The sequence below is a fragment of the Oenanthe melanoleuca genome, chromosome 7 (assembly GCF_029582105.1).
Source record: "Oenanthe melanoleuca isolate GR-GAL-2019-014 chromosome 7, OMel1.0, whole genome shotgun sequence".
Taxonomy (NCBI): domain Eukaryota; kingdom Metazoa; phylum Chordata; class Aves; order Passeriformes; family Muscicapidae; genus Oenanthe; species Oenanthe melanoleuca.
This window is the reverse complement of record NC_079341.1, coordinates 1163371-1191189: the sequence shown is the minus strand read 5'-3', so window position 1 is coordinate 1191189 and position 27819 is coordinate 1163371. Positions and strand designations below refer to the sequence as shown.

At 45.0% G+C, this 27819-nt stretch overlaps 1 protein-coding gene across 4 annotated transcripts; it reads left to right on the top strand.

Moving 5' to 3' along the window:
* The first annotated feature begins 88 nt into the window (after positions 1-88).
* Positions 89-27819, top strand: TRAF3IP1 (TRAF3 interacting protein 1). Of its 4 annotated transcripts, none has more exons than XM_056496039.1 (15): positions 89-316; positions 876-944; positions 2262-2423; positions 3261-3401; positions 3553-3999; positions 4655-4732; positions 9107-9182; positions 11109-11207; positions 12598-12679; positions 12945-13028; positions 13311-13422; positions 13905-13941; positions 14472-14548; positions 25739-25962; positions 27411-27819. In XM_056496039.1, exons 1-15 carry the CDS (start codon positions 194-196, stop codon positions 27574-27576), a joined length of 1977 nt encoding a protein of 658 aa, XP_056352014.1. In that variant the 5' UTR covers positions 89-193; the 3' UTR covers positions 27577-27819. The 4 variants fall into 4 exon arrangements, with proteins under 4 accessions (XP_056352014.1, XP_056352013.1, XP_056352011.1 ...); XM_056496038.1 differs by having other exon boundaries at positions 12595-12679; XM_056496036.1 differs by having other exon boundaries at positions 106-385; positions 12595-12679.

Sequence of the window (27819 nt, the reverse complement as noted above, 5' to 3'; positions counted from 1 at the left end):
GAGCTGTTTAACAGGGCTTTTATCCGCTGAGGGCGCAGCGGGGCGGGCCGGTTGCTATGGCCGCGGTGCCCCTTAGCAACGGGCCGCGCGCACGCGCCGCGCGGGGCACGCCGGGAGCGCCGGGCCGGGGCCGGGCGGGTCCCGCCGCGATCCCGGTTCGAGCCCGGCCCCGGTCCCGGTTCCGCTCACCGCGATGAACGAGGCGGTGTCGCGGCAAACGCGGGAGACCCTGGGGCAGGTGATCCGCAAGCCGCCGCTCACCGACGCGCTGCTGAGCAAGCCGCCCTTCCGCTACCTGCACGACCTCATCTCCGAGGTGGGTGTGAGACCCCCGGGGACCCTCGGCGCTGCCCGTCAGCTCCCCGGGGCGCGCCCGGAGCGCTGGGTAAATCGCGGGGATTTTGGTGTGCTGGGTGGGTTTGGGACGGGAAAGGCACGTGTAGTGCTAGGAAAAGGGATCGCTATGGCAGAGGAAGGGTAGGTGCGGATTTGAGCAGGAATTGTTCCCTGTGAGGGTGGGCAGGCTCTGGCACAGGGTGCCCAGAGAAGCTGTGGCTGCCCCTGGATCCCTGGCTGTGTCCAAGGTTGGACACTGGGGCTTGGAGCAGCCTGGGACAGTGAAACATCACAGAATCAGAACCACTGAGGTTGGAAGAGCCCACCGAGGGCCCAGCCTGTGCCCCATGCCCACGTTGTCCCCCAGCCCAGAGCTCTGAGTGCCACGTCCAGGCGCCCCTTGGGCACCTCCAGGGGTGGGGGCTGCACTCCAATGCCTGCCACGCTTTCCACGGAGGACACATTTCCTGCGGCCCACAAGCTTTATTGAGCAGAGGCTTTAACTGTTCTTGACTTACCTCATTTCTTCTGTTTTTTAGGTAATCAGAGTGACAGGTTTTCTGAAAGGACTTTACACAGATTTCGAGTTGAAGTCTGATAACGTCAAGGTGGGCATGGGACTTTCTTATTTATTTATCTCTTGGCATTCTTTGCAACTTGCCACAAGGTTCTTTTGGTCTTTTCTGTGTTCAGCATCAAGGGCCTGTTGTTATTTTTGTGAAGAAGTTGTGGAAGTTCATGCCTGTGGGTTACACTATGCATTCTGAGGGGTGAACACCTCTAGATTTGTGCACAGATAGGTTTTAAAGAGTCTTGTGGTCTCCCAAGGGAATCCATGGCCCTAAACTTATTACCCTGTATATTCTTGTGTATGTACAAATATACATATATGTGTGTATATATATATATATATATGTGTGTCTGTATGTAATGAGATACACATTAGATATCCTTGTTTACTAACCCAGGACTAACCTGTGGTATGCATTCCACAGTAGCTTTGTTGGAGTGTAAATCTGGCTGATTACTGAAAGAGGAGGTTAATATTATTCCTGAAAACTCCTTACTTAAGTCCAAGGGTGACTTTACTCTCTTTTTGCTGCTTTCCCCTGATTTTTGGCTGAGGTGATGCTCAGTTCTCCAACTCCCAGCCTGATTTGGGAACTTTGGTTGCTGATTTCTGGCAAACAAAGCAGTGTTTGTATGTTCCACTTAGGCAGCTGATCCCATGGTGTTTGTTTAACATAGCAACTTAAGTGTGAGCTCTGGGAGCCTGACTTCTCATCCCACCACGTTTTAGTCACTGATTAATGCATGTGTTTATTTCTGTGACTGGTCCTACTACTGTCAGGATAACTAAAATTAAGTAATTTATAACTAAATGATTGGTTTTTTTTTATAGTGTCCTTTTTGACCCAAAAAGCAGATTTTCCAGCAGCTCCTGAGCAGGTCTTTGTTGCATTTATGAGCTGCCATCTCTCTTGAGGATTTCTTTCACAAATTTCTTTCGCAGCCCATGCATCCATGGGCTTTTCCAGAGCTTAGGCAGAAGAGATTAAAATCCTGGAGTGTGGGGGAAAATGTCTCAACCTTGAGTTCCTCTTCTGAAAGACTTGGCTGCTTCCTTACTGTGATCTCTCTTGGGGTTGTAGAGTAATTTTTATCTTATTTATCAATAGGACAGAGCTGTAAGGAGGACTGAAATAAAGAAGATTGCTTAATTGTGAGGGCTTCTGTGAAATTTCACTTGGCTTAACTTTGTTTATTTGGTCTTTTATTTTTTTGCTTCTGATTTTACGTAATCACTGGAAGACATCTCTGTTGAAGGGTAGTTGGGGGAGGTTGTCTGTAAAGTATAATTATAAAACTAAAAGAAATCTGGTAATTGCAGAGATAAAAGTTTTTCTTGATTGCTCTTTTACCAGGATAAGGATTCCAAAATCAACTTCCTTCAAAAGGCCATTGATGCTGTTGTGATGGTGACAGGAGAGCCACTGTCAGTGAAACCTGCACGAGTTGTGGCTGGACACGAGCCTGAGAAAACCAATGAGTTCCTTCAGGCAATTGGGAAGTGTTGCTTAAATAAGGTGGGACAGAATTATACAGATTTTATGCACGCAGGGAACAGGGACTGCAGGGGAGGGAACAGCCTCAGGTCCTCAGGGTGGGCACCAGCAGGAATTTCTCCATGGAAAGGGTGGTCAGGCACTGGAAGGAGCTGCCCAAGGAAGTGAGGAGTCCTTATCCCTGCAGGTGTCCAAGGAACACCTGGAGGTGACACTCAGTGCTCTGGGCTGGGGGACAAGGTTGGGATCAGTCACAGGTTGGACTCCATGACCTTGGAGGTCTTGTCCAACCCAAATGATTCTGTGCCTTAATTACTCCTCTTCTGTTATTAATTGCATAGTTGAAACATTTTGTCACTTCTTAATAACAGTAGATAGAGAGTTCATGGTCTTTAGCAAGAGTTTGAGCCTGCTTCCCACACAAATGCACTCTGAATATTAAGGATTTTAATGTTCACTGTTGTTCACTTTGTTTGTTTGTCTTTTAATAACACTTATTAGACTGGAAGCACAACATGAAGCTTCAGAACCTTTAAAATTTTGGGGTAAAGACACACTAATTATACAACCAGTTGCTCACCTTTGACTTTATCTCCTTTCAGTCAGATTTCTTACTTGTGGAATGAAAGTAATTTTTCCACTGTGCTTTTTTTTATAATGGGAATATAATAATGGAGAAATTTGATAAATGGTTGAAAACAACTGCAGGGGCTGTTCTTACACAGAGTTACTGCATTCTTTCATGGAATTATTATGTTTTTGCAGTGAATTGTGACATTCTTAAAATAATAATTGCTGCATTAATTATTTAATGAAGCAATTTACTAATTTCAGTGGTGTTTTTTCTGTTCCTTGCAGCTGTCCAGTGATGCTGCTGTAAAAAGGGTCTTGGCTGGGGAAAAAGCTGATGTTAAAGGGAAACCTCCACCCTCTAAACCTCGAGATAAAGAAAGCAGAGAGCCCAAAGCAGAAGAACAAAAAACCCATAGGAATAAAGAGGTAGCATTTGCATTTTTGGGGGGGATACAGGGGTACCATGACTTATTTGTTTGGGTTTCTTTTTTAGCATTCATAAAGTCACATAAAGTGTGGGCTGGTGATTGAGTTGCCATGTGTTGGAATTAATTTTTAGTGTTTGCTTTCTTTTTAGAGCAGAAGAGACACTGAAGTTAAAGACAGAAGCCCCAGCAGAGACAGAAAACCCAAAGGAGATTTGAAAGAGAGCAGAGAAAGAGAAAAGGAGAAGGATAAAAAGAAGAATAATGAAGAGAAGCACAAAGAACCTGAAAGAGAAACTTCAAAGGAAGGACAAAAACAGGAGAGGGAAAGAAGCAAAAGCAGAACGGCCAAACAAGGAAGAGAAATAGAAAAAAACAAAGGAAAAGGAGACCCAGAGCTAAGAAATGACTCCGGGCAGGATAAAGGGCAGGAAAGAGAGAAAAGACATGAAGAGGGAAGAGAAAAGGACAGGCTGAAAGGAAGAGACAAAAATAGGGACAGAGAAGGAGAGAAAGACAGAGAAAGAGGAAGAGATCGGGACAGAGAAAAAGATGGGGAGCATTTCAGGGAACATGGAAAGGAGAAAGCAGAGAAAAAGGTAATTAAAATGTTATTTTGGGGAAGAACTTTCCCCACACTGTGGTTGGGACTGTGTTTGTTCCAGTGGCCTTCTGTGTTTGTATTCCTGCTCATTCAGCAGGAAGGGACCTTTTTCCAAACCCCTGCCATGGAGGGACACCTTCCACTGTCCCAGGCTGCTCCAAGCCCCAATGTCCAACCTGGCCTTGGACACTCCCAGGGATCCTGGGACAACCACAGCTGCTCTGGGCACCCTGTGCCAGGGCCTGCCCACCCTCACAGGGAACAATTCCTTCCCAATATCCCATCCATCCCTGCCCTCTGGCAGTGGAAGCCATTCCCTGTGTCCTGCCCTCTGGGCTCTTATCCAAGTCACTCTCCATCTTTCTTGTTGGCTCACTTCAGCTCTTGGAGGGCCTTCTCAGAATTGGAACTGAATGGTCTTGAAGGTCCTTTTCAACCCGAACCAGTCTGGGATTCCTGGATATTCTGAGGATTTTAAGTTCTGAAGTCCCTTGAGTGCCGCCTCTTCATTGCCTTTCATTTTGCTATTCTTCTGTTTTCTCCTCCTCTAAATATTTCCTATTCTGCCATTCTGTTCTATTGCTAGAAATTCAGCATTGATGGACACCAAATTGCTTCTCTTGAGTCTAAACCAGTTTATTTCTTTCCAGCCCTCAGATTCTGAAGAATCCGTGCTTAGAAAACCACAGAGGCCAACTAAAGACAGCAAGTGCCAGCCAGACACTGAGGTTAGTAGTGAAGGAGGTAGGAATAATCAAAGTGTTGCATTTTCATTTGGAAATCTGCTTGAAAAAAATGTAGATTTGAAAGGTAGGTAAATGGCAAGTTTTAGGGCTGGGAAAGACATGAAATAGATGCTTCCCTGGGTTTTTTGGTTGTTTATTTATTAAAAGTTTCTCTGAGCTGGGACCAAAAAATAAAAAAGTCTACTAAATTTATTTCATTTTGCAAATTTTATTTCTGTGTATTCATATTTTGGACTTCTTAGAATCACAGACTGGTTTGGATTGGGAGGAGCCTTAGAGCTCATCTCTTCCAACCCCCTGCCATGAGTTTTCTTTATTACTCAGAATCATTCCTGGAAAGCTGATAGGATTTTTGTATTGATTTTTGAGTTTTAGCAGAAGTTACCATTTTGGAAAGAAAATGAGTCCAGTGTTGTTTCAGGGCCCATGTTTTCCATCTGGAAGAGCTGCTCAGTGCCTCTGCTGCTTGTGACATCACTGTACCTCCATCTGCTGCTTTCTGATGACCTGAGGCAGTTTGGGGAATTAAGGAGCCACGTGGCCAGATGTTTAAGAGGGAGACTTCAGTAAATGAACCTAAAGCAGCACAGGCTGAGGAAAAGCCAGGCAGGATCCCAAGTCTAGCAGGAGTCTCTGGGCCCACTGACATTATCGTGTCTTCCCCATGAGATGACAAATTTATTGCTCTTCCTTGACTCCAGTCCTACCAAACTCTTTAAGTTATTGGCACTGGGAGGGAGAGCTTATAAAATAGGTGTATTTTTTTTTTTTTGGCCTCCAGCAAATATTCATGGCCAAGTCAAACTTCCTGCAGATTGGGTCTCTAATGGAAATTCTGAGCCTCATCCCAAGCTCTCGTTGTGCTCTTGGGCACCACAATAATGCAACGGAGCAGTAAAGTTTCATTTCCCCTCCTAAGTGCTTTTGGGAGGGATTCCAAGGCTTTGGAATTATTACCTGAAATCCAAAATGACATTCCTGCCTCTGCCTGCTTGTGTAACAGCAGAGGCTGCTCATTTCTGAGGTGATGAAAACACAAAGTTTTAGAGCAGAGCATGGCAAATGTCATCATTTTAAAGCTGTGGAGGGGAAAAATGACATGACAGCTTGCCCAGTGAATTTTGGGAGCTGAGGTAGCTGCACAAAGTGATTTAGAGGGAATTCCAGCAGGAAATCATTGGAAATTACATCCCCTGGATTGGGCTTTATCTTCAGGTCCTCACAGAAGTTTCCCAGCCTTTATTTCCAGGGATTTACTCTGATTTAACCACTGTGGCTGGCTCCACTTTAGTCACATGGCAGGGACACAAGTGCATTCAAAAGAAGGCAGACAGCTTCCTGTGCACATGAAGGATATTGAATCGTTTTTTGTGCTCTCTGCTGCAGAACGAATACATCTTCAGCATCTCTCTTTGGCTTTTTATACTATTGTTTTCTGTATAGTTACAGAAAATATATATATTCACTATAATAGAAGTGAAACAGTTTGAGGCAGCCACTGGTTTTTTTTCCTCTCAGGATTAACCTCTTTAACTTTTTACTGCATTTACTTTACCGAACAGATCAATTTAGATTTTTTTTTTTTTTAATATTCCACATATTCAGCAGAACTGTCACTTAAAGTTTAGTCCCTGGCTTTGCTTAATGAGATTTTCTCTATTCATGCAAATCTCAGGTTTTTTTGCTGCTAATTATCCACGCCAGCTTTCAAATCTACTTAAGGCTGACTTTGTTTTGTAATTTAAATGTATTTTTCTGTTGCTAAAGTAACTCTTTGTGTTACCTAGTGTGCAGTAGTCATCTTATGGGTATCCATAATTTTTTGGAGCTAGAAGAAAGCAGGGATAAATAGGAATTAAGAGACATTTGGCTACCACATGGCAATCAGAAGCTGCCTCAAGGCTGGCTCTTGCATCCTGCAGTTTGGGATCAGGGTTGAGTCATGTTCTGTTCACTCTCAGTCCATCTTGGGTAAAAATCAAATTTAAAATGGTCTTTTGGACCTTCTAAATAATGAAGATAATTATTATTTAGACTTGACAAGAGGTGGGAGAGGGCAGAGAGCATCTGGTGCTGGAAGTGTCTGCAGAACAGGTAAATCATTTCCCCCCGAGGCCAAACACCTTGGAAAAGTCTCTTCCATGTTTTCCATGGCAGCTGGAACTCTTGGCTAAAGCTTTCTGTAATATCCTGTCACTTCTGGCCACTTGCAGAACAGGTTTGAATTTTGCCCTGCAAACTGCTGCTCTGGAAGTGGTCACTTGAAGCAGCCTCTAAGTCCTACCTAATGAACTTTGTTCTTCTTGGAACTTACTTAGGTTATGCAATGAAACTGTGGAATTAAAAAAAGGACAGCAGAGAGAATCATTCCATGGAAGTCTGCAGGACGTGGCTCAAATATTTCTGTTCTGGGAATGTCTCTCTCTCTTTGGTGTCACTGCATCAGAAATTCATCATTTAAACTACTTTAGAAACAGAGATTTTCCTCATTTCTTTGTGTTTGAGAAGTTTTTATTTGCAGAATCTAATACCAGTAGAACATCATCTTGTGAGACCTTAGGTGAGGAAAAGATAATTGAGTTATATTTTCCTAATAAGTCTTTATCAGCACAGTACTCAAACTGGCCTTAGCAAGTGGAGATCTTTCCTTATATGTGGTTTTATTTATATAAAGTGATACCTGCACGCTTTATATTGTAGAGATGGAAAGATACCTCCTGGCACTGTGGGTGTAATTAGAAGAAAAGTACTGTGGGATGAAATTGCTGTTCACAGACTTAATTCTTATGTGTTAGTAGAAAGCCATCAGTAGAGCTGATGAATTAGAGGGGGAAATCACAGTGGCTTATTTTATAATGAGATCTGAAACACCAGCAAACATTTTCTTCTGTCTTGAAGTGAAATTTTACCTCTTTAGAGGTTAATAATGAGGACAAAGCAGCAGCCTGGATGGTTTGCAGAAGGCTCTGGATCCTCTCCACGTGGAAACTTAATTACTCAGGACTGGGAAGCGTGCATGCATCCATCAAGGATTCCGCTGTAATGTGTTTTTTCCAGGGTGGTGTGAGATGAAGTGCAAGATTTCCCTTTAATGGATCCGGTGGCTGCCTTTCAAAGTCTTGAAGGAGAATAACCTCTTTTATCTCCCTTTGGAGAGCCCCCCCCAGTCATAAATATTGTGGCCTTTCTGTTTTTGTGTGCTGCCATGGTGAGTCAATGTCAGCTTTCACCCTGCACCTGCTGCCAGGCTGCACATGTGGCTCCACAAAAATTCTCTTTGTAGCCACATAAATAGATGACCAAATCCCCTCTTGCAGCAGCCTCAGCACCTATTCCCAGCTCCCTCCCCACCTGTGCTAATAATGACCTCACCCAGAGAGCTGCTGGGGCTGGAGTGTGCCAGATGTGCTCCTGGTGGGGTAGGAGCTTTCCTTTCCCTCCTTCCATAGTGTTGGGCTTGTGGAGGTAATTACGAAGAATTAAAATTAAGATGAGCCACTTCAAGGTTGCAATTCTGTCTGGTTTTCCTTAGAACAGAATTTCCTGAAGAGGAGGGAACACTTCATGCTGGTGGAAGGTGTCCCTGCTCAGGGCAGGGGTTGGAAGGGGATGAGCTTTCAAGTCCCTTCTACTCAAACCATTCTTTGATGGTGTAAAAATGGCAGAATTTGTGATTCTCAGGTCATCACTGTGGACATTGGAGGTCTTTTCCAACCTTAATGATGATCAGCAGGGCTGACACAAAAAAAAATCCTGGATGAAAATTGCTAATAAAAAAGGCTCATGAGGAAGGAGATCCTGGGAAGTGCCAAATATATTTCAGGATTTTGGATAATAGGCAGAATTTTTATCCAGGGAAGTTGCCATTTAAGTAATGGACTGTGCAAGCCTGGTAGCATGATTTTTTACATCCTTGCTCCTGTTTTGGAATGAAGTCTAAAAGATTTTGCAGCAGGTTGAAGAGGAGCTGTGTGTCTGATGCAGCTGGAACACAGAGGTGATTGTCAGAATCTTCCTCCCTTTTATAACCTATCATATCCTTCAAGCCCAGCACAGGTGCTCTGCACTTTCCACGAGGTTGGATACTCCTAAATCCCATTTGGAAGTTGTTTTTCCATCAAATAAAAATTTGAAAGAAAATAACTGGCACATATCCAGGAAAAAATATCCACAGGCTTTGAGGGAAATAAATTCAGCATAAATGTGTGGATCAATTCTTAGGTCAATATTTGTTCTGTATAATGCTTAGAAAAGCAACACAGGGAAGTCGATTTTAGATATAATTGTATAATATTTAAATCTACTGTTATATAAATTTCTGGGCTTTTTGTTTTGCTATGTTTTATTTTTTTCCAGATTGAAACTCCTGCAAGGATATCAGAGCAGCCTTCAGCAAAAGGATCAAGGCATCGCTCCAAGCCCGGAGGAGAAGGTAACCATAGGGAGGATATTGTTATTTCTGTCAGATATGCAGGAGGGTTATTGAGTGAGAATAGCAGAAATACTGTTTATTACTGTCAGGGTTTGGTTTGTACTCCCAGCCTGCATTTGTGAATCCAAGAGTCAATTTGCCTTCCTGGGTTTGGGATGTAGGAGGTGAGATTCAGTTCTGTTTGCTCTCGTTCCCCGGGCAGAGTTGCAGATACAAATTCAGCCTGCTGTGGTAATTTCTGTGTAATTACTCTCTAAATGAGCTTTTGGACTTGTCTGCAGCTATTTCTGACATTTGACATTTGTTAAATGTTTACAGCAGAGCAAAGTGAAGGTTTGAGCCTTGAAATGGTTTTAATTTGGTTTAATAGGCAGTTGGGCCAGGCTTTCCAAATAAATTATTTTTTTGTGGAGGTGCTTCCTTGCAATTGTGTCCAGCTTTTGTAGTTCAACCTTTAAATACTGTATTTACACACTGACTGGAAAGTGGATTACCTTCAGAATATCCCAAATATTGCACATCAGGAAGAAAGGAATCTCAGCTTAGCACTGCCATCCCTTTTTGTAGGAAACCAAGAGGAAGAGCCTGGAGAAACTCCTGGATAAGAAATAAAAGTGGCTGGTACCCAGAGCTTAGACAGCAGCAGTGGCACTGCAATTTCTGTCTGTATTTCCTCCTCCTCTTATTTCAGTGATTGATCCTAATTTCCTTTCAGTGCTTTGTGCCTTGGTGTTTTAATCCCAAAGAAGAATTCACTGTACATAAATCAATTTAATGTTTCTGTTCAGAAGATTCAGTGACACCTGTGAATTGATGCTAATTGATGTTACAAACAGCCAGTTCTGGTTAAAAATTGATGCCTTTTAGACTAATGAAGATCTTCATACACTTAATTTGCCAATCTCACTATTATTAATTTATGTAAAGAGAACTTGTGTTGCTGGGTGCTTTCCTGAGCACCCACCTTTTTTTTTTTTTTTTTTTTTTTAAATTTCTGTTTTTGGTTTCCATGTGTCTGAGGCAGAATACTGGAGTTATTGCAGTCCTGCTTTCAGGATAATGAATAGCCCTGTTTGGGCACCTTAAATACCTTGGAAAAACTCTGGCACTTGGTATCTGAATGTTAATTTAGGAGCCTCATTCAAGTTGGTGCTAGAAAATTGAAATTTTTATGTCACATCTCCTGTGCTCTGAAGTCTTGAGTAATTTGGCAGCTGAAAAACCCCTGTCTGGATTCCATTAAAACTGCAGCCTTATTTTACTACTTAGTGATCCTTAGCTGATCCTATAACTTCTTTTATTTCCCAAGATTTCAGTATTTGTTTTATATGGCACTAAACTGCAAGGACTAGACACACCCCATTTATGGGATTGTCCCTTTAAAACCACAGTCAAGTTTTCCTGATAAGTTTAATACAGGGAATGACTTTAGGGTGAATATTTAAAAATACTCCTCTTTCCCTGATGCAGCACTCAAATTTTAGTTTACCAAAGCCAAATATTTTGGGGCATTGCCCCTTTTTTATGTCTGATACAGTGGGGCTGGCATAGATGAATAATCCAGAGGGTAGAAAAACTTTCTGAATCTGTGCTGATGCATGTTTCATACCAGAGAAGATGATCAGAGCTTTTTACTTTGTCTTATATTAATTAGAAATAAATTAATGTGCAACAGTAGGGAATGTCTCTTCTCTGTGGGCAGATAAATTTTAGAGGTTTATACTGAATATTTCAGCTTTCAGGAGTTCAGTCAGCACTAATTTAAAAAGTCTTTGTGCACCTTGAATGTGTTTTATTGACAGTGAAGAGGGTTTATTAAACTAGGGTAGCCCTTAAAGAAATCCTAGCAGGTATTTAGCATGGCTTTTTATTTTGAATTTTTATTGGCTCTTAGGTTTCATTTGACTATAAACTGGTTTGTTACAGGAGCTGTGGACACGAGGACTGTGGCAGATGGGATTTCAGAGGATGGTGCTGCTGAGCTGCAGGAGAAAAATGAACCAGGCCTCCCAGAAAAACTGAAAGGTAGGTAGGGAAAGTTAAAGTGGGACTGCTGTGGAAAGCTGAAGTGTTTGTGTCAAATCTGTGCAGCTCAGTGATGTCAGGAGGGTGATTTACACTTAATCCAGCTGCTGCTGTGTGTTTTAATCACATCTGATTCATGTTCTGTCTTGAAAAATGTCCATCCCCTGATAAAGAAATTGCTTTTATTTTCTTTCTTCTCTTCTCCTGTTTTCTAAGAGGCCAATGCTGCACCTGAATCCCTTGGTGACTTGTTCTGAAGTGAATCTTTGCACGTTGCCTTTCTGTGCAACTATTTGGGAGTCTCAGTGTTAGCATTTTACAGGATTCCAGAGGAGAATTCCATCCCTGCATTCTTACTTCTCCATTTTCCCCCCAAGCTGGATATAGCTCCCAAGACATGGATTTGTATCCAGCTACAACACACATGGAGCCACTGAAGCAAAGTGCAGGAGGAAGAGCTGAAACTGCAGCAAAAAGCTGCATTTTTGTTCCCTCCAGATGCACATGCTGGAGCTGGTTGGGAGGATGGATTCCCATGGATGTGGGAGGTGTTTCCAGCCCACCTCTGGCTTCCAGGGCCTCCTGGTTGTGGCAGCCTAATGAAATATGGATGGATGGCCAAGACATTTGTATGACCTTCCCCAGCTGGGAGAACTTCCATGCGAATTCCCGTCCATCTCTTGGAGCTGTCTTGTATTTTGGAATGCATCTGGGTTGGAAAGTAAATTTATGTTATAGTAGGGGTGGATGTAAGAGGAGTACCCCCAGGTTCATTATTGATTTGGATTGGATCCCCTGGTGGTGTAAGAACCACATATTCCGAAGCAGAAGAATAATGAAAGTTGGAAAAGATCTCCAAAATCATCCTTTACTATTGAGCTCAACCTTATTTTATTGACTGATCTTGATTTTCAGCTTTATTCACCAAGGCACTCTAAACCCTTCATTTTTTCGGTTCAGGACCTTTAAGATCCCAAATCCAAGCCATTCCATGAGGCCAGGATTATAAAACATTGTTTATTAGCTAAAATAAACTAATTTTCCTGGATCTTTTAGAGCATGATTTCTGTCTACTTCAGTTATATTTTGTTGCAGAGCAACGAGGCTCTGTATCTCAATTTTCCTGGCCCTGGGAGTAGTTTCCAGGTTTTGGATGTAATTCCTGTTGTGTGCTTCATGCTTAACTTGATCCAATTGCAGAATAAATAGAACTTTTCTGAAAAATCAGTCTATTTGTTATTTACCAAAGATTAATTTGCCAGAGTGTCAGTAACATTCCAATGACAAAAGAGCAGCATCAAACATAGTTGAAAACTTTCAGATACTGTCATAAAAAATGAGGTTTTCCTAGCCCAGCTAAGCCCCAATTTTATTTTGTTTCGTTTAGTAGAAAGAGAAGTGGAGAATGTGGCTCCTGAAAAGCCTGAAAATGGGGAAGCACCTCCTGATGTCCCACCTCAGCCTGCCCAAAGGTGTGTTTCCATCCTTTATTCCATTCTTAATCTATAAACTGCTCCCCTGGAATGTTCTATGCAAAGTTTCTTGCTTCCATGCAAGATTTTTGAGGAGAACATTGCATTTCCTCTGTGCATTCCAATAAGGATGCTGTTATGAATTTGCTTCTAATTGGAATGTTTGAATTTTTCTTTTTTTTTCTCAGCAAAGACTTGTCTCTTGTGAAAATGTTGCTGTGTCCCTTGTGAAAATTATTTTTCCCCATTCCTTCTGTTATTCCAGACGGACTCCCCGTCCTGGCAGTGCGAGGCCGGCACCTCCACGAGTGAAACGTCAGGAGAGCACTGAGCTCTTAATCCCAGAAAGGTGAGGGAAGAGGGAGATGCAGAGTGGGTGTTCCTTGGAGCACACCCTTCCCAGCTCCTCTGGCATCAGCAGTTTGGGAGGGGACATGTGGAGTTCCCATCCCTGGAGTGTCCAAGGAAGGCACTCAGTGCTCTGGGTGGGGATTGCTCACAGGTTGGAGCTTTTCCATCCTCAGCAATTGTGGGGTTCTATGATCTTTTGATGGCTTTTAGTTGAGTTGAGTTTTTTCTGGATAGATCTCAATATTTCCATTCATTGCTCTTTTCCTTGTGTCCCTGGCAGGAGTGGCAGTGCTAAAACAACCCCAAATGTGATCAGGGAGCAGCAGGTTTCTGATGAGGAGGATGAGCAGTTTGTGGTGGAGTCAGCAGTGCCCCTGCCAGAGATGCTAAAGGTGTGTTCCTGTTGCAACTTTTGGAATGTCCAGCCTGGAGAGGAGAAGGCTCCAGGGATAACTCAGAGCCCCTGGCAGGGCCTAAATGGGCTCCAGGAGAGCTGGAGAGGGACTGGGGACAAGGGATGGAGGGACAGGACACAGGGGATGGCTTCCACTGCCAGAGGGCAGGGATGGATGGAATATTGGGAAGGAATTCCTGGCTGGGCTGGAATTCCCAGAGAAGATGTGGTTGCTCCTGGATCCCTGGGAGTGTCCAAGGCCAGGCTGGACACTGGGGCTTGGAGCTGCCTGGGATAGTGAGAGGTGTCCCTGCCCATAGCAGGGGGAGGAATGGGATGAGCTTTAAGGTCCCTTCCCACCCAAACCATTCCATGATTCCCTGCCTTGTTGAAACATCCTCCTGCTGAAGATTTTTGAATAGTTCTGTAATACAGCAGTGACAGCTTTTTACAACTAAAGCTCTTTTCCTGCACGTGTAGGAACCAGAAGTGGAGCTGCTTGAGGATCAAAAGCATGGTATGTTTGCTTTTATCTATATTGATACAGATCTAGAATCAACCCCTGGGTTTAAACCAAATGCTGAACACTTAAAATGCTGAACAGAGCAGTAAAATCTCCCAAGGGAAGGGCTTTGCAACGTTTGCAGGAAAACCAACTTATTTGCCCAGGCTTGCTTTCCTGTGCAGCTGGATTGACAACTGTGGTAAGGACACATTTTCTATGCATCCTCAATGTCAGCAGGATTTAAAATTCTGCATAAAGCTCATAAATTAATGTTTCTTCAAGCATCAGGTACAGCTTATCAGCTCTGAGATATGAGGTTGGATTTAAAGACAAGTTCTAGAAAAGCTTGGGAGAAAAAAGGTCAAATAACAAATACCTTGTTTGTCAGTGTTGAAAATACAAAGTAAAATGCTGTTTATGTTGCTCTAAAAATTGCCTGCATTAAAAAAAACCCAAAAGAGTTGGGTTTTGTTTTATTATGTGAATGTTTAAAACTGTTTAGTGTCCATCAATGCTTAGAAAAAATCCTGGTTTTTCAACAGGTGGGCTGGTGAAAAGAATCCTAGAAACGAAGAAGGATTATGAGGCCTCACAGAAATCATCACAGATCACAGATAGGGTGAGGTGGCAATGGCCTTCAAAGAACTGGGAGATTAAATGTTGCAATTGTGGCCTTTTTCTTTGCTTTAAATGTGCTTTATTCTATTTATGATCAAGCTTTTCTCTGTCATGTCTTGCTTATGTGATTTTTTACACAGTTGAGAAAGGGAAGGTAGGTTTGGCTTTTGCTGGGTTTTGTAGGGTTTTTTTTTGTTGTTTTGATCACTTATAAGGTGTTTGGGAAGGATCTAGCAGTGCTCAGACCAGAAGCAAAAGCTTGAACCCCCCCATATTTGAGTGTCTTGCTATTCCAATGGAGAGCTGTGGCTTTGTCAGCCTTGCAGAGCTCCTGGTATGAGAGGCAGCAAAGACAGGACACTGAGATGGACTCTTCTGATACCTCAGCCCCATGGAAATTTTTTTAAATCCATTTTGATGTTCTGGGGAGAGGCACTGAGGCACTGCAGTGATAAAAGTTTCAAAATTAGACAAGTATGTGATGTTTTGGGGAGGTGAATGCATTTCATGTGCTCTTGTATCTTCCAATCACTTTTATTTTGATCTTAATTCGGTATTGCAGGGTTTTCCTGTATTCTTTTCAGGAATGGTCTGTAGTGTTTGAGACCAGCTTTTCTCAGAGCTCTTTGAAATCAGTGGTGACTCTTGAGGCAGACTCCTGTCTGCCTCTTTTGGCTTTCCTTTCTTTTCCAGCATGTTGAGAAAGTTGGGATGGCAGATCTTACTCTTGGGGGGCTATCGTCCTTTCTGGCATTTGGGATTGGCTGAGATCCAGGCCTGGAAGAAAATTCCTTTCATGTATTGCAAGGGCTGGGGTTGATGAGCTCATGCAGGGTTAGTTGGGATAGTGGGAAGGAATTGTTCCCTGGGAGGGTGCTGAGGCTCTGGCACAGGGTGCCCAGAGCAGCTGTGGCTGTCCCTGGATCCCTGGGAGTGTCCCAGGCCAGGTTGGACACTGGGGCTTGGAGCAGCCTGGGACAGTGGAAGGTGTCTCTGCCCATGGCAGAGGTGGGACTGGATGGACTTTAAACATCCCTTCCAGCCCAAACTCCTCTGGTATGATTCTATAACTGAAGAAACTGAATCCTTCTAAAAAGAGGAAACCGCCTTTAGATCGCTGCCCATAATCTGTTAGGAGTGGTTTTAGCTTTCCCTAACTTGCTGAATTGCATCCCTTTGTTAGAAATGTGCTTCTTGTGGTCTCTGTGGTCACTGAAACACCTCTAGCTGCTTGGCATGAGTTTATCCAATGGGAAAATTTGCCTGCTTGGCAAAATCCTGCCTTTAGAGAATTGTTTGGAGACAGAGTTCCAGGTTGATTCTGCTGTTTCTGCAGGAGCTCCAACGTTCATTCCTGAGCTGGCACTTGAGCCCAAGGCATGCAGCTGTCCCTGTTCCCAGGTTTATAACTAGATGGCGCTGTTGGATCATCAGTTCCCAGGCTCAGTTTGGGAAGAGCGTTAGGAATTCATTAATGAATCCCTGAGCACTCCCCCACCGTGGGCTGCCCTGTTTGGTGGTGTGTCCTGTCCAGCACTGGGCATGGAACAGGATCATGGGGGAGGATTCACACAATCACATGGATTTCAAGCTCGGGAAGCTTCCTCTGGTGTCTGTGCTAAATTTTCTGGTAGGCTTTTTTTCCTGACTGAGAGTAACAAGCTAAACCAGTCCCCTTTTAGCCCCGTAAATATTTTTAAGTGGCCAATTGTCGCCCTCTACAATCAACTGTCAAGTCCCATCATTGGTTTTCAGCCCCTGAAACATTTATTCAGTACTTGTTTGGCTTTTGTTGTGATTTTGAAGCCCTGCTCTGTGTTAGCAGTGCTGAGAATGGACAGCTAATTCTGGAAAAAAACCTGCTGACTTCCTAGTCCATCCCGTGGAAACCTGCCCAAGCTCCTGGAATACCACGGGATTGCCTGTCCAAACAGCTGCCTGCTACTGCAGGAGGTTCCTTTGCTGCTACTGCTTTTCAGATTGTGGTGTGGAAGTGGTGGGATCCAGACAGGACTGTGGTTCTGAAACTGGGATCCAGACAGGAGTGTGTTTCTCCTGAAACTCTGATCCAGACAGGAGTGTGGTTCTCCTGAAACTGTGATCCAGACAGGAGTGTGGTTCTCCTGAAACTGTGATCTAGACAGGAGAGTGGTTCTCCTGAAACTGTGATCCAGACAGGAGTGTGCTATTCCTGAAACTGAGATCCAGAGGGAAATGTGATTCTCCTTAAATTGTGATCCAGAGGGAAGTGTGATTTTCCCTGAAATTGTGGTCCAGACAAGATTCTAGTTCTCCTGAAATTATGATCCAGTGCAGAGTTTAGTTGTCCTGAAATTGTGATCCAGAGGCAAGTGTGATTTTCCTGAAATTCTGATCCAGAGGGAAGTGTAGTTTTCCTGACAGCAGAGTTGAATAAAAAAGATGATTAAAAATGCTTGAAGTGTGTGACAGGCACTTGACAGTTTAGAAAACAAGAGCTGGATTGAATCCTGGGAAACTATTTTAGAGAATGGAGTTGCTGTGACAATAAAAGTAAAAAAAAACCCCCAAATTTCCAACGTGGCCTTGCCTCTGGGAGTGTTTCTCTATTTAATTTGTTTTCCATCAAACTCTCTGGGAGAAATGTCTTCTGCATCAGGATGCAACTGTATTCCAAACTGTGTTGTGCATCACAGAGTAAAATTAAGGGTACTGCCATTTTTTTGGAGTAAGGAATCCAGGGAATACTTGAAAGAAAACTTGCTTTGGGAAATTCCATCTTCCCTCTATCTGTCACTATAATGTTCATCTTCTCTCATTTTATTAAACTGTTCAATACATCCAAAAGAAATGAAATTATTTTCCCACTTCTATTCATTAGTCTTTAAAGCCTTGATCTTCTGCCAGTTGGGAAAATGAAGAGGGAAAAAATAGCAGGCTGAGTGGTGGAACTTTTGGTTAATACATTATTAACTCCAGTATTCAGCAAAAAAAATGATCAATGGATCTACTTGATTTATTGGGGATTAATTCACCAGAAATGAGGTGAAGTTGGTGAATTAATACTTAATCCAAATGTTACACTGGTGCCCTCTCAGGGATGTTTCACACCTTCCAGCTGCTGATGGCTGTGGAACATTTATTTATGTTAAAAACACTCCTCCAAAACCCTTTCTGTGCTGTGTTTCCCAAACATGCATTTGCTTTTTAAGGATTTTTAATAAAGGAAAAGAAGGGAGAAGGAAAGAAAACTGGGGCTTTCATCATCTAGGTTTTGCATGTGCAGAAACTTAAAATAATATACACAATTTTGAGGTCAAACAAAGAGGTCATTCTGGAAATACACAAGATTTTTGCTGCCTTGATTAGCTGTGTTCAGCCTAACAAATTCCTAAAAAAACTTCCTAAATGTATTTGTTTAGAATCTAAGCCTCTAATGTTAACCAGAGAAAGAAACAGATGTTCCATTTTGTATTCCACTTCATTTATTTGATGTGTGGAAAAACGTAGGCAGGTTATTAAATAGCTGAAGCAAGTGGGATAACAGAATTCCCATCTTTGCACAACCCAAAGGGCTTCAGAAAAGCAGCAACTCAGAGGCTTCTGGGAGGAACAAGTGGTATTGAATAGCTCAGCACCTGGGCAATATTAACTTGAATTACCAGTGTGTGGTACATTATGCACTTCAGAGCTTAGGACAGATCTAATCAGTGCTGATTCTGTTTGTTTGAAGAGCTGCAGGTCATTGATTTTTACATTAATCCATCAGCTGTATGGCTCTGGTTGAGCCCTCCAGTCCATGCAATTCATGTGCTGTGCTAAGCAGCTGGAATCAGAAATCCCAGCATTTAGGTGTTTGGAGGAGCTCACCATTCCCACCACAGAAATCCCAGCATTTAGTTGTTTGGAGGAGCTCACCATTCCCACCACAGAAATCCCAGCATTTAGGTGTTTGGAAGAGGCTCACCATTCCCACCACAGAAATCCCAGCATTTAGTTGTTTGGAAGAGGCTCACCATTCCCACCACAGAAATCCCAGCATTTAGGTGTTTGGAAGAGGCTCACCATTCCCACCACAGCATCTTGCCAGCTTGGTGTGTCCTCAGGAGTGCTGACAGGGAAGTGGAGGAGGAGTTACCTATGGAAGGGTTTTCACCTCTGTGACATCTCTGTCCATGCTGATGTGCCACTAATTCAGTGGGAAATCTCGGGTGCAAGCACACAGTTCCCCAGAAATAGGATTTTTAACCCAGCAGCTGAGCAGCACAGGAGCTCACATGGGGGAAGTGTGTGCTCCAGGGTCCTTAAACTGTTCCCAGCTCTCAGGGAACAAAAATGTGAACCCCAAGCAGTTGTGCTTACAAGCTGTGAACACAGGAACAGGGCTCTGGCCACTCTTGGGATAATCCTGGTGTCTGGGCCCCTTTGTGCCCCAGCCACAGAATTCCTGTCCTGTGGGTGCAGTATCAATCCAAGTGAGACAGCAGATGGATCTGTGGACACAAAGGATGTGTAAAAGTGGTGAGGCAGCTGTGGTTGCCCCCAGGAGAGGGTGCAGCGTGTAAAGGACACAGCACAGGACCTGTCACCTCTTTCAGGTGCTGGGGCACAGCCTGAGAGGAGGAATGTTCTTTTACACAAGGAGCAGGTTTATTCAAAGTTCTTTTTCACCAGGAAAGGCTGCTCTTTCAGGAGAAAAAGGTTCTGGACATGGGAGTGTGAGGAAAAAGGGAAGGCTGGGCAGAACTGGCACCAGCATGGCATTGTGGGTGAATTAATGTGTTCTGCTGTCACTAAATACAGCTGGAATTGGCTCAGGATTCCCAGGGCTGGAGCCAGGCAGGCAGAGCTGGGGGTGCTCACCTGGAGAGGAGAAGGCTCCAGGGAGAGCTCAGATCCCTTTCCAGTGCCTAAAGGGGCTCCAGGAGAGCTGGAGAGGGACTGGGGACAAGGGATGGAGGGACAGGACACAGGGAATGGCTTCCACTGCCAGAGGGCAGGGATGGATGGGATATTGGGAATTAGGAATTGTTCCCTGGGAGGGTGGGCAGGCCCTGGCACAGGGTGCCCAGAGCAGCTGTGGCTGCCCCTGGATCCCTGGCAGTGTCCCAGGCCAGGCTGGACACTGGGGCTTGGAGCAGCCTGGGACAGTGGGAGGTGTCCCTGCCCATGGCAAGGGGGATGGGATGGGCTTTGAGGTCTCTTCTAAGTCAGACCATTCCATGATTCCATGATTTTGCTTTGTATGCTGAATACTGCCCCAAGTAGAGGAGGTCTTGGGAACTGACTTCTCCCCAGGAAAGCAGGGTGGGTGTGTGGGCTGGGATGGCTGTTCATCAACAGGTGAAAAGTCCAGCTCTTTTTGGAAGGATCAAATATGAATTGAAGGGAAAACCATACTCTACAAAAAAATAAAAGAAAAAAAAAAGAGGAGATTGAAAAAGCTCTCTTGAAAGAGCCATTCTTTTATTTTCTTGTGGAGCCTTCCAGCTCAGGAGCAGGTCAGACTGACTCTGGGAAATGCAGTGATAAAGAACATTGTGTCTCCAACTCCTTGGCCTGTGCCTGAACCCCATACCTGGCATCAGCAGAAAAAGCATCCTGTTCATTTGAAATGCTTTAACATTTACTGTTTCCCTTCTGGTTCTGTGAAAGAGTTTCTTATGGGAATCCCTGGTGGATAGTTACAGTCTGCTTAAAACACAGACTCTGTAAAAACCAGGAAAAGAAAACACCCTTTATGATCAAAAAATATATTTTATACAATAAAAAAACCACCCCACCTTGTTGGTTTTGCGCTGGATATATCCCAGTTACTTGCCCAAAATGAAGTTTCTTCCCTGTCCTGTAGAAAAAGGTGGGGGAAAATGATGGAGCTCAATAAAACTGTGATTACTTGGGTCTGTTTTCCTAGTGGGACATAATAATAGAGTTAAAAGGGGCTAGTAGAAACTATTAAAATGCTTGATGGATGCTTGTACTAATATGATTCATATTTAAAAACCTGTTAATTAAAAATAAAAGAAGCAAAGGGGAAGGTATATAAAAGTAAGCAAATGCTGTTTCTTGAAATTTTGGTGGTTTCTGTAGCCTTGTTGATAATTGCCCCCTTCTTGATTAAAAAGAAAATTCCTGCTTTCGTATTTCTCAGGTCTCTGCACCCCAGTCCACATTGTGTTCTGCTCACATTGAGGTAATGGGAAAAGCAGCCTTTTTTCCAGGAATCCAAAGTAAACATTTATCTTGGTGCCTTATGAAAAACACGAAGGAAAGGAAACGTGTTGGGCCTACAGAAGTCACCCAGCCTTTTATACAGGGATAATTTATTGATTCTGGGGCTGTTGTGAAAGGGGAGTTCGTTGAGGTGTAGGGCCTAATGAAAAAGCCTGGAACAATTTGGGTTCTGGCATTTTCCTCCTGGCTGAAAATCTCCTGTTACGTGTTTGTGCAGAGTGAGCAAAGGTGGCACTCGGGGCTCGTACCGCCCACGTCGCAGCGGGTGGGAAACCAGCTGCCATCATTCCAGAGGTTTTAACCCAGAACTGTGGAGCTGGGAACAGGCACTAGTGGATTTATCTCCCCTTCATTATTTAAAATCAGCATGAGTTGGGAGTGTCACAGTGACAATTCTGAGCCGTGAGCTGCAGGACATGGAATCGTGGCTGTGCCATCCCTGGAATGGCCAAGGCCAGCTTGGATGGGCTTGGAGCAACCTGAGATAGTGGAAGGTGTCCCTGCCACCTCCCTGGCATGGCTTGGAACTGGATGGGCTTTGAGGTTCCTTCTCACCCAAACCACTCTGGGATTCTGGGATCTTGGTAGCACAGGTGTTAATGGGACAAAGAAAGAATGGATGGTGATTTTCTCACTTGTGGGATGAGGGACACCATGTGCCCCTGGAACTCCTGTGCCTTCAGGCTGGGAAATCTTTCTGGGAGGAAATTTTTCTTGGATTTTTTTTTTTTTTTTTTTTTTTGAAACTTGGGAGTTCTCACACCACTTCAATATCATATAAGTGTTTCAAAGACACTTAGTATTTTTTTTTTAACAAGCCTGATTAATGAACGTGTATGAATAGTATTTACTAGATTTTTATTTCAAATAGTATTTACTAGATTTTTGGTGGTGTTATGTTTCAGTACTTGCAATGCCAGTTGGCCATGATGATTCTAAAAATCTAGTCCAACTGTGACAATCCTGCAATTCCATGACTAACTTTGGGCAGGATAATATTTTCTCCTTTAATCTCCCTTTTGAAGTATTCAACTGCACAAAGAACATGCTGGAATTACAGAGACACTAGAATTAATTTTCAGTATTTATTAATCTACTTTAAGGAACTGATTTATCAAAAATATTCCAAATTTTTTTTTGTTTTCACTTGAGATTTTCAAGGAGTTGTGTGTTTTAGCCTGGAATATTTCAAATTGTGAGCTGGACCTGTGTTTAAAGACCTATGTATTTATAGATCTGCATATAGATGTATTCTGTATCTAAAGCATACAGAACTCTGGTTTGCTTCTTGACATAATTGTGGGATTTTCATTTCTATTTTATTTTTTATTTTGATCCTATACTTCCCTGTGGAGGGAAGTGTGGCTACTTGGTCTGTCTAGGTATCAGAGAGGTCATGCCAGTATTACAAGGATGAGAAATAGAATCACAGAATCATTTCATTTGGAAAAGATCTCCAAGACCTTCCAGTCCAACCTGTGCCCAATGCCCACCTTGTCCCCAGCCCAGAGCTCTGAGTGCCACGTCCAGGTGTTTCCTGAACACCTCCAGGGATGGGGACTCCAAACCTCTCTGGGCAGCCCCTTCCAGTGCCTGACACCCTTTCCATGGAGAAATTCTCCTGGTGTGCACCCTGAGCCTCCCCTGCCCAGCCTGAGGCCGTTCCCTCTCCTCCTGTCCCTGTTCCTGGAGCAGAGCCCGATCCCCCGGCTGTCCCCTCCTGTCAGGGAGTTGTGCAGAGCCACAAGGGCCCCCTGAGCCTCCTTTTCTCCAGGCTGAGCCCCTTCCCAGCTCCCTCAGCCCCTCCCCAGCTCATTCCCTGCCCTGGACAGGCTCCAGCCCCTCGGTGTCCCTCTGGCCGGAGGGCCCAGAGCTGGACACAGCCCTGGAGGGGCCGGGCCCTGTCCTGGGGCTGTCCCACCATGGCTGGCACAGCCCAGGGCCTCTTGGCCACCTGGGCTCCTGTTCAGGACATCACCAACACTGCCAGGGCCTCTTCCAGCTTCCCAGCTGCTCCTCTCTGAGCCTCAGTGTTCCGTGGGGTTGTGGTGAGCCAGGGACAGCACCAGGCCCTTGGCCTTGCTGAGCTCGGCCCAAGGATCCAGGCTGATCCCTGTGCAGAGCCTGCCTGTCCCCCAGCAGATCCACATCCCCCAGCAGATCCACATCCCCCAGCAGATCCACATCCCCCAGCTGTGTCTGCACCTTCCTCAGGGTGTTCTCCAGCAGATCCACATCCCCCAGCTGTGTCTGCACCTTCCTGAGGTGTCCTCCAGCAGATCCACATCCCCCAGCTGTGTCTGCACCTTCCTGAGGTGTCCCCCAGCAGATCCACATCCCCCAGCAGATCCACATCCTCCAGCAGATCCACATCCCCAGCTGTGTCTGCACCTTCCTGAGGTGTCCCCCAGCAGATCCACATCCCCCAGCTGTGTCTGCACCTTCCTCAGGGTGTCCCCCAGCAGATCCACATCCCCCAGCTGTGTCTGCACCTTCCTCAGGGTGTCCTCCAGCAGATCCACATCCCCCAGCTGTGTCTGCACCTTCCTGAGGTGTCCTCCAGCAGATCCACATCCCCCAGCTGTGTCTGCACCTTCCTCGGGGTGTCCCCCAGCAGATCCACATCCCCCAGCTGTGTCTGCACCTTCCTGAGGTGTCCTCCAGCAGATCCACATCCCCCAGCTGTGTCTGCACCTTCCTCAGGGTGTCCCCCAGCAGATCCACATCCCCCAGCTGTGTCTGCACCTTCCTCAGAGTGTCCCCCAGCAGATCCACATCCCTCAGCTGTGTCTGCACCTTCCTCAGAGTGTCCTCCATCCCCTCATCCTGATCATTGACAAAGATAAAAATGTGAAATGGGACTGGGCCAACTACTGAGCCCTGGGGAGCAGCACTGGTGACCAGTCCCAGCTGGATGTGGCCCCGTTCCCCACCCCTCTCTTGGCCACACCATCAGCTAGTTTTTATCCCATGAAAACTGCACTTTTCCAAGCTATGAACTGCCAGCTTTTGCAGCAGAATGCCTTGGGAAACATTCCAAAACTTGGCATATGGAAAATAGAAATGAAGCAGGTTTTCACACAGCAACCCTCAGATAATGGACTGGCTAAGTCTTCTCCCTTCTGAAAAAGCTGGATGTGAAATAAATCCCTTATTTCTTGGCTGAGCCTTCACATAATGGATGGCAGGGAGGAGAGTGGTGAGGCTTTGGAGCACTTAGGAGAGGAAAAACAAGGGAATGGGATGTCTTCCTGGGAAGCTGTTGGATCTGATACAGCTCTGCTGATGGACTGGAGGTGCTTGTGTGCACAGTTCACTTCCCAGCCCCATGTGGAAAATGCAGTGCTGTAGATTGAGCCTTTCCCTGGCTTTGGTACACAAACACAGAGTAGGAAAATAGGATAGAGAGAGAAGGGTTTGAAAGGCTGTGAGATTGCAGGTCTTTCATCCTAAAGGACAGCAAGTGCATGGATGGCTCCTGGAAAGCTCTGGATCCTGTAGTTTGTGTGGTGTGGTGTAGTGAACACCTGCTGCTGCCAGGGAGGCACAGCCTGAGCAGGAGGGAATTTGAGGTTGTGTTGTTTGCAACAGCTCAGCCAGCGCTTGTGAAGTGACTTGGGCAGCAAAGGGTTCAGCAGTTTTGTCACCTCAGCCCAGCTCCTAATTAAGCCACTCAAACACAAACTCCCAGGAAAGTCAGAAATCCAGCATTTTGTGTGTGTGGCAGAGCACGGGCAGCAGCCCCAAGCAAGGCTCAGCCTTCAGATCTTGGGCAGTGTTTTCCTCAAACACATCTCTCCGTGTCCCTGAGTCCTGCAGCCAGCCCAGGGCTGCTGAAATGTGTTTGGCAGGAGGCCCTGCAGCCTCCAAAAAACCAGCTGAGCAAACAGCCCCCAGCTTGAGCAGGAAGCCAGGCAGCTGGGAGGAGGGCAGGAGGGGACAGTGGGATGGGTTCCCTGTCCCAGCACTGCCACCTCCACGTTCAGCAGGAATTGTGCCTAGGAATTGGCTCACCCTCTGGCTGGGGTGGCAGGGAAAGGCCTTTCTAGTTGTCTGGCATATAATAAATGACCAAAATGACTTTAAATAAACTCTGCTTCAAGCTCTGTGTGTCTGGGTTTGGGAATTTGACCTGCAGGAGTGTTGGAAAGAAAGAAAAACAAGGTTGTTTTTTCTTTGTGGGGGAGAAAATCCCATTGGGCTTTTCCTTAATGGCTTTGCTGGAATAAGATTATTCCAGTATATTAGCAGCATGGCATCACTTTGCCCTTTTTGCATCCTTTTGCTCCTGCTGACTTTGCCACTGGAGCAAACTCTGAATTTGACTCGGAGTGAGCTGAGAGGCCTCAGGAGCTGCACCACAGAGACTGCTAGCTGCACATGAGGGGAGTAGCACAAGCCCAAATTCCTTTGGACTAGTGGAGTTTATGGAGGCCACACCTGCAGCCTTTATGGTTTTACAGCCATGAACAGGAGTGCAAGGCAGGCAGTAACCACGGGCTGGTTTAGCTCTGAAGTGCTGTTGTTAGGAGCTGGAAATCCAGATATGGACAGTGGAGGGAGGGAAGCATCTTGAAGGGGCTGATGCAGAGAACTCAGGGGAGGCTGTGCCCTGGAGCTCCCACACAGCAGCAGAATTTGCTGCTGCTTTCAAAGCTTGCCCAGAAAGCTGTGGCTGCCCCTGGATCCCTGGAAGTGTCCCAGGCCAAGTTGGACAGGGCTTGGAGCAACCTGGGATAGTAGGTGTCCCTGCCCATGGCAGGGGATGGGATGGGATGGGCTCTAAGGTCCCTCCCAATCCAAACCATTCTGTGATTCCAGGATTCTTCTCTTTCAGCTTGCCATAAACACTTCTCCAGCCTGTCATAAACACTTCTCCTCCACTTCTCCAGTTTGCAATCTCCAAACATCCTTCATTCAGCCTGCAGCAACAGTTTTCCCTAATTCTGATGCTTTCCCTATTCATCCCTTCTGTTAGGAGAAGCCAGTTGTCTTGGAAGCATCCAGGAAGAAGGAGAGAGACTTGGTAGCCAAAGAAATCGAGAAGTTCCAGGTGTCCATTCAGACTGTGTGCCAGAATGCCTTCAGGCTGGGCAGGATCGTGGATTACATCCAGGAGGACATGGATGCCATGAGGAACGAGCTGCACACGTGGCGCCAGGAGAACAGGCAGCACGCGGAGGCTTTGCAGAGGGAGCAGAGGTGGGTGTGCCCAGGGGCAGCTGGGCTTGTCTTGGGACACATTTTGGGAGCTCTTAAAACTTACGAACCAGGTAAATATTGAACCCAGAGCAGGAGTGGATTCCTAAATCCCAGTCTGCTCTTTGTGCCCTGGGTTCATCGTGTTCTGGTGTGACAGTTGTTGAAACAGATTCTCACCTCTGTGTTTTTACACTCCTTGAAAACAGAATGTCACTTCCAGCTGTGTGTGCTGTGATCTTAAACATGAGGTGGAAGTCAATATTTTTATATGGAGCCATATTCAGCCCAGAGAGATTTGGTGCTCCCTGAATCCATGTGCAGAAGCAGCATGAGGGGATTCCTGGCTGAGTCCTCTCCTGGTACAAGCAATGTGCCAGATACGAGCTCCAAATCAATGCAGTGAGGCACTTCCAATCCTTAGGACAGGATTACAGAGCAGCAGCTGTGGAGAAGACAATGCTTCCCATATGTCCTGGGATTGGGAAGCTCATCCCTGCTTGCTTTGCTTCTGTAACAGACACTTGAAGGATCCCAGTGAGGGAATTCCCATGCGATTCCTAGCGATGCCTTTGGTGATTTATGTGGTGGAAAGGAGGGGAAAACCAAAGGATTTGGAGATGTGGACTTCAGCTGGTGAGCCCTCAAGTGACTGGGTAGTTCAGAATGACAGCAGGCTCCTGCAGACTGGCATTTCCTGGCTGTCCACTGTTCCCAAAGATAAGCAGAATTGTGGAAGGGGGCACATTTGTTTGAAAACCATTTCTTCATCCACTTAAAGTGCAACTTGTGTTCAGTAGTGTAGGATTTATTACATTTCCTGTTAGTGTGGCATTCATTGCCTATCCTTGTCAGCAACTCCTGATGGCTCCTTTTCTATATCATGGAATCATGGCATAGTTTGGATGGGAAGGGACCTTAAAGCCCATCCAGTGCCACCCCTGCCATGGGCAGGGACACCTCCCACTGTCCCAGGTTGTTCCAAGGCCCAGTGTCCAACCTGGCTTTGGACACTTCCAGGGATGGGGCGGCTTCTCTGTCCCTTGTCCCAGAGTTCAGTAGAAAAACCAGAAGAGGCAAGAAGTTATTTTTTTACTGTTGAATTATGGGTGATCTCCCTTGAATAATATTCACCTCTTTCCATGTTATTAGCTTTGTCTTTGTGCTTCTTATTCCAAACTTTCTTTCAGGAAAGGTGGGAACAAGTTAAAGGCCAGGTTTGACAGGGCTTGAAGCAGCCTGGGACAGTGGAAGGTGTCCCTGCCCAGGGCAGGGGGTGGGACTGGATGGGCTTTAAGGTGCCTTCCAACCTAAACCATTCTGGGATTCTGTGATTCCATGAAATACTTTGCAGCCTTTCAGGTATTCAAATGTACTTTCTTGGAGGATTAAATAACCCGAAGCAGCTTTGAAAGTTTCCAGCAACATCACGCTCCTTGTGTCTCTTCCAGCATCACAGACAGTGCTGTGGAACCACTAAAAGCTGACTTGGCTGAACTGGAGCAGCTGATTAAAGACCAGCAAGACAAGATCTGTGCTGTAAAAGCAAATATTTTAAGGAACGAAGAAAAAATCCAGAGGATGGTTCTTAGCATAAACTTATCTTCAAGAAGGTGAAGAAGAGGGAAAAGAAATGAAAGAGCCTTGGGACTCAATGACTGACATTCCTACCAAAAAACCAAAACCCAAATAGCAGATATGCCTTGTTCAGATATAAAATGCTTAGGGACCAGAATCCTAAAAATTATATAAAAAACCCCATTATTGCATTGATTTTTAGATGTTGATATTATGCAGGATAAAATTATATTTACTTGATTGCTCAAGTTGCAGAGCTATTAAAAGAACTTGTTTGTTTAA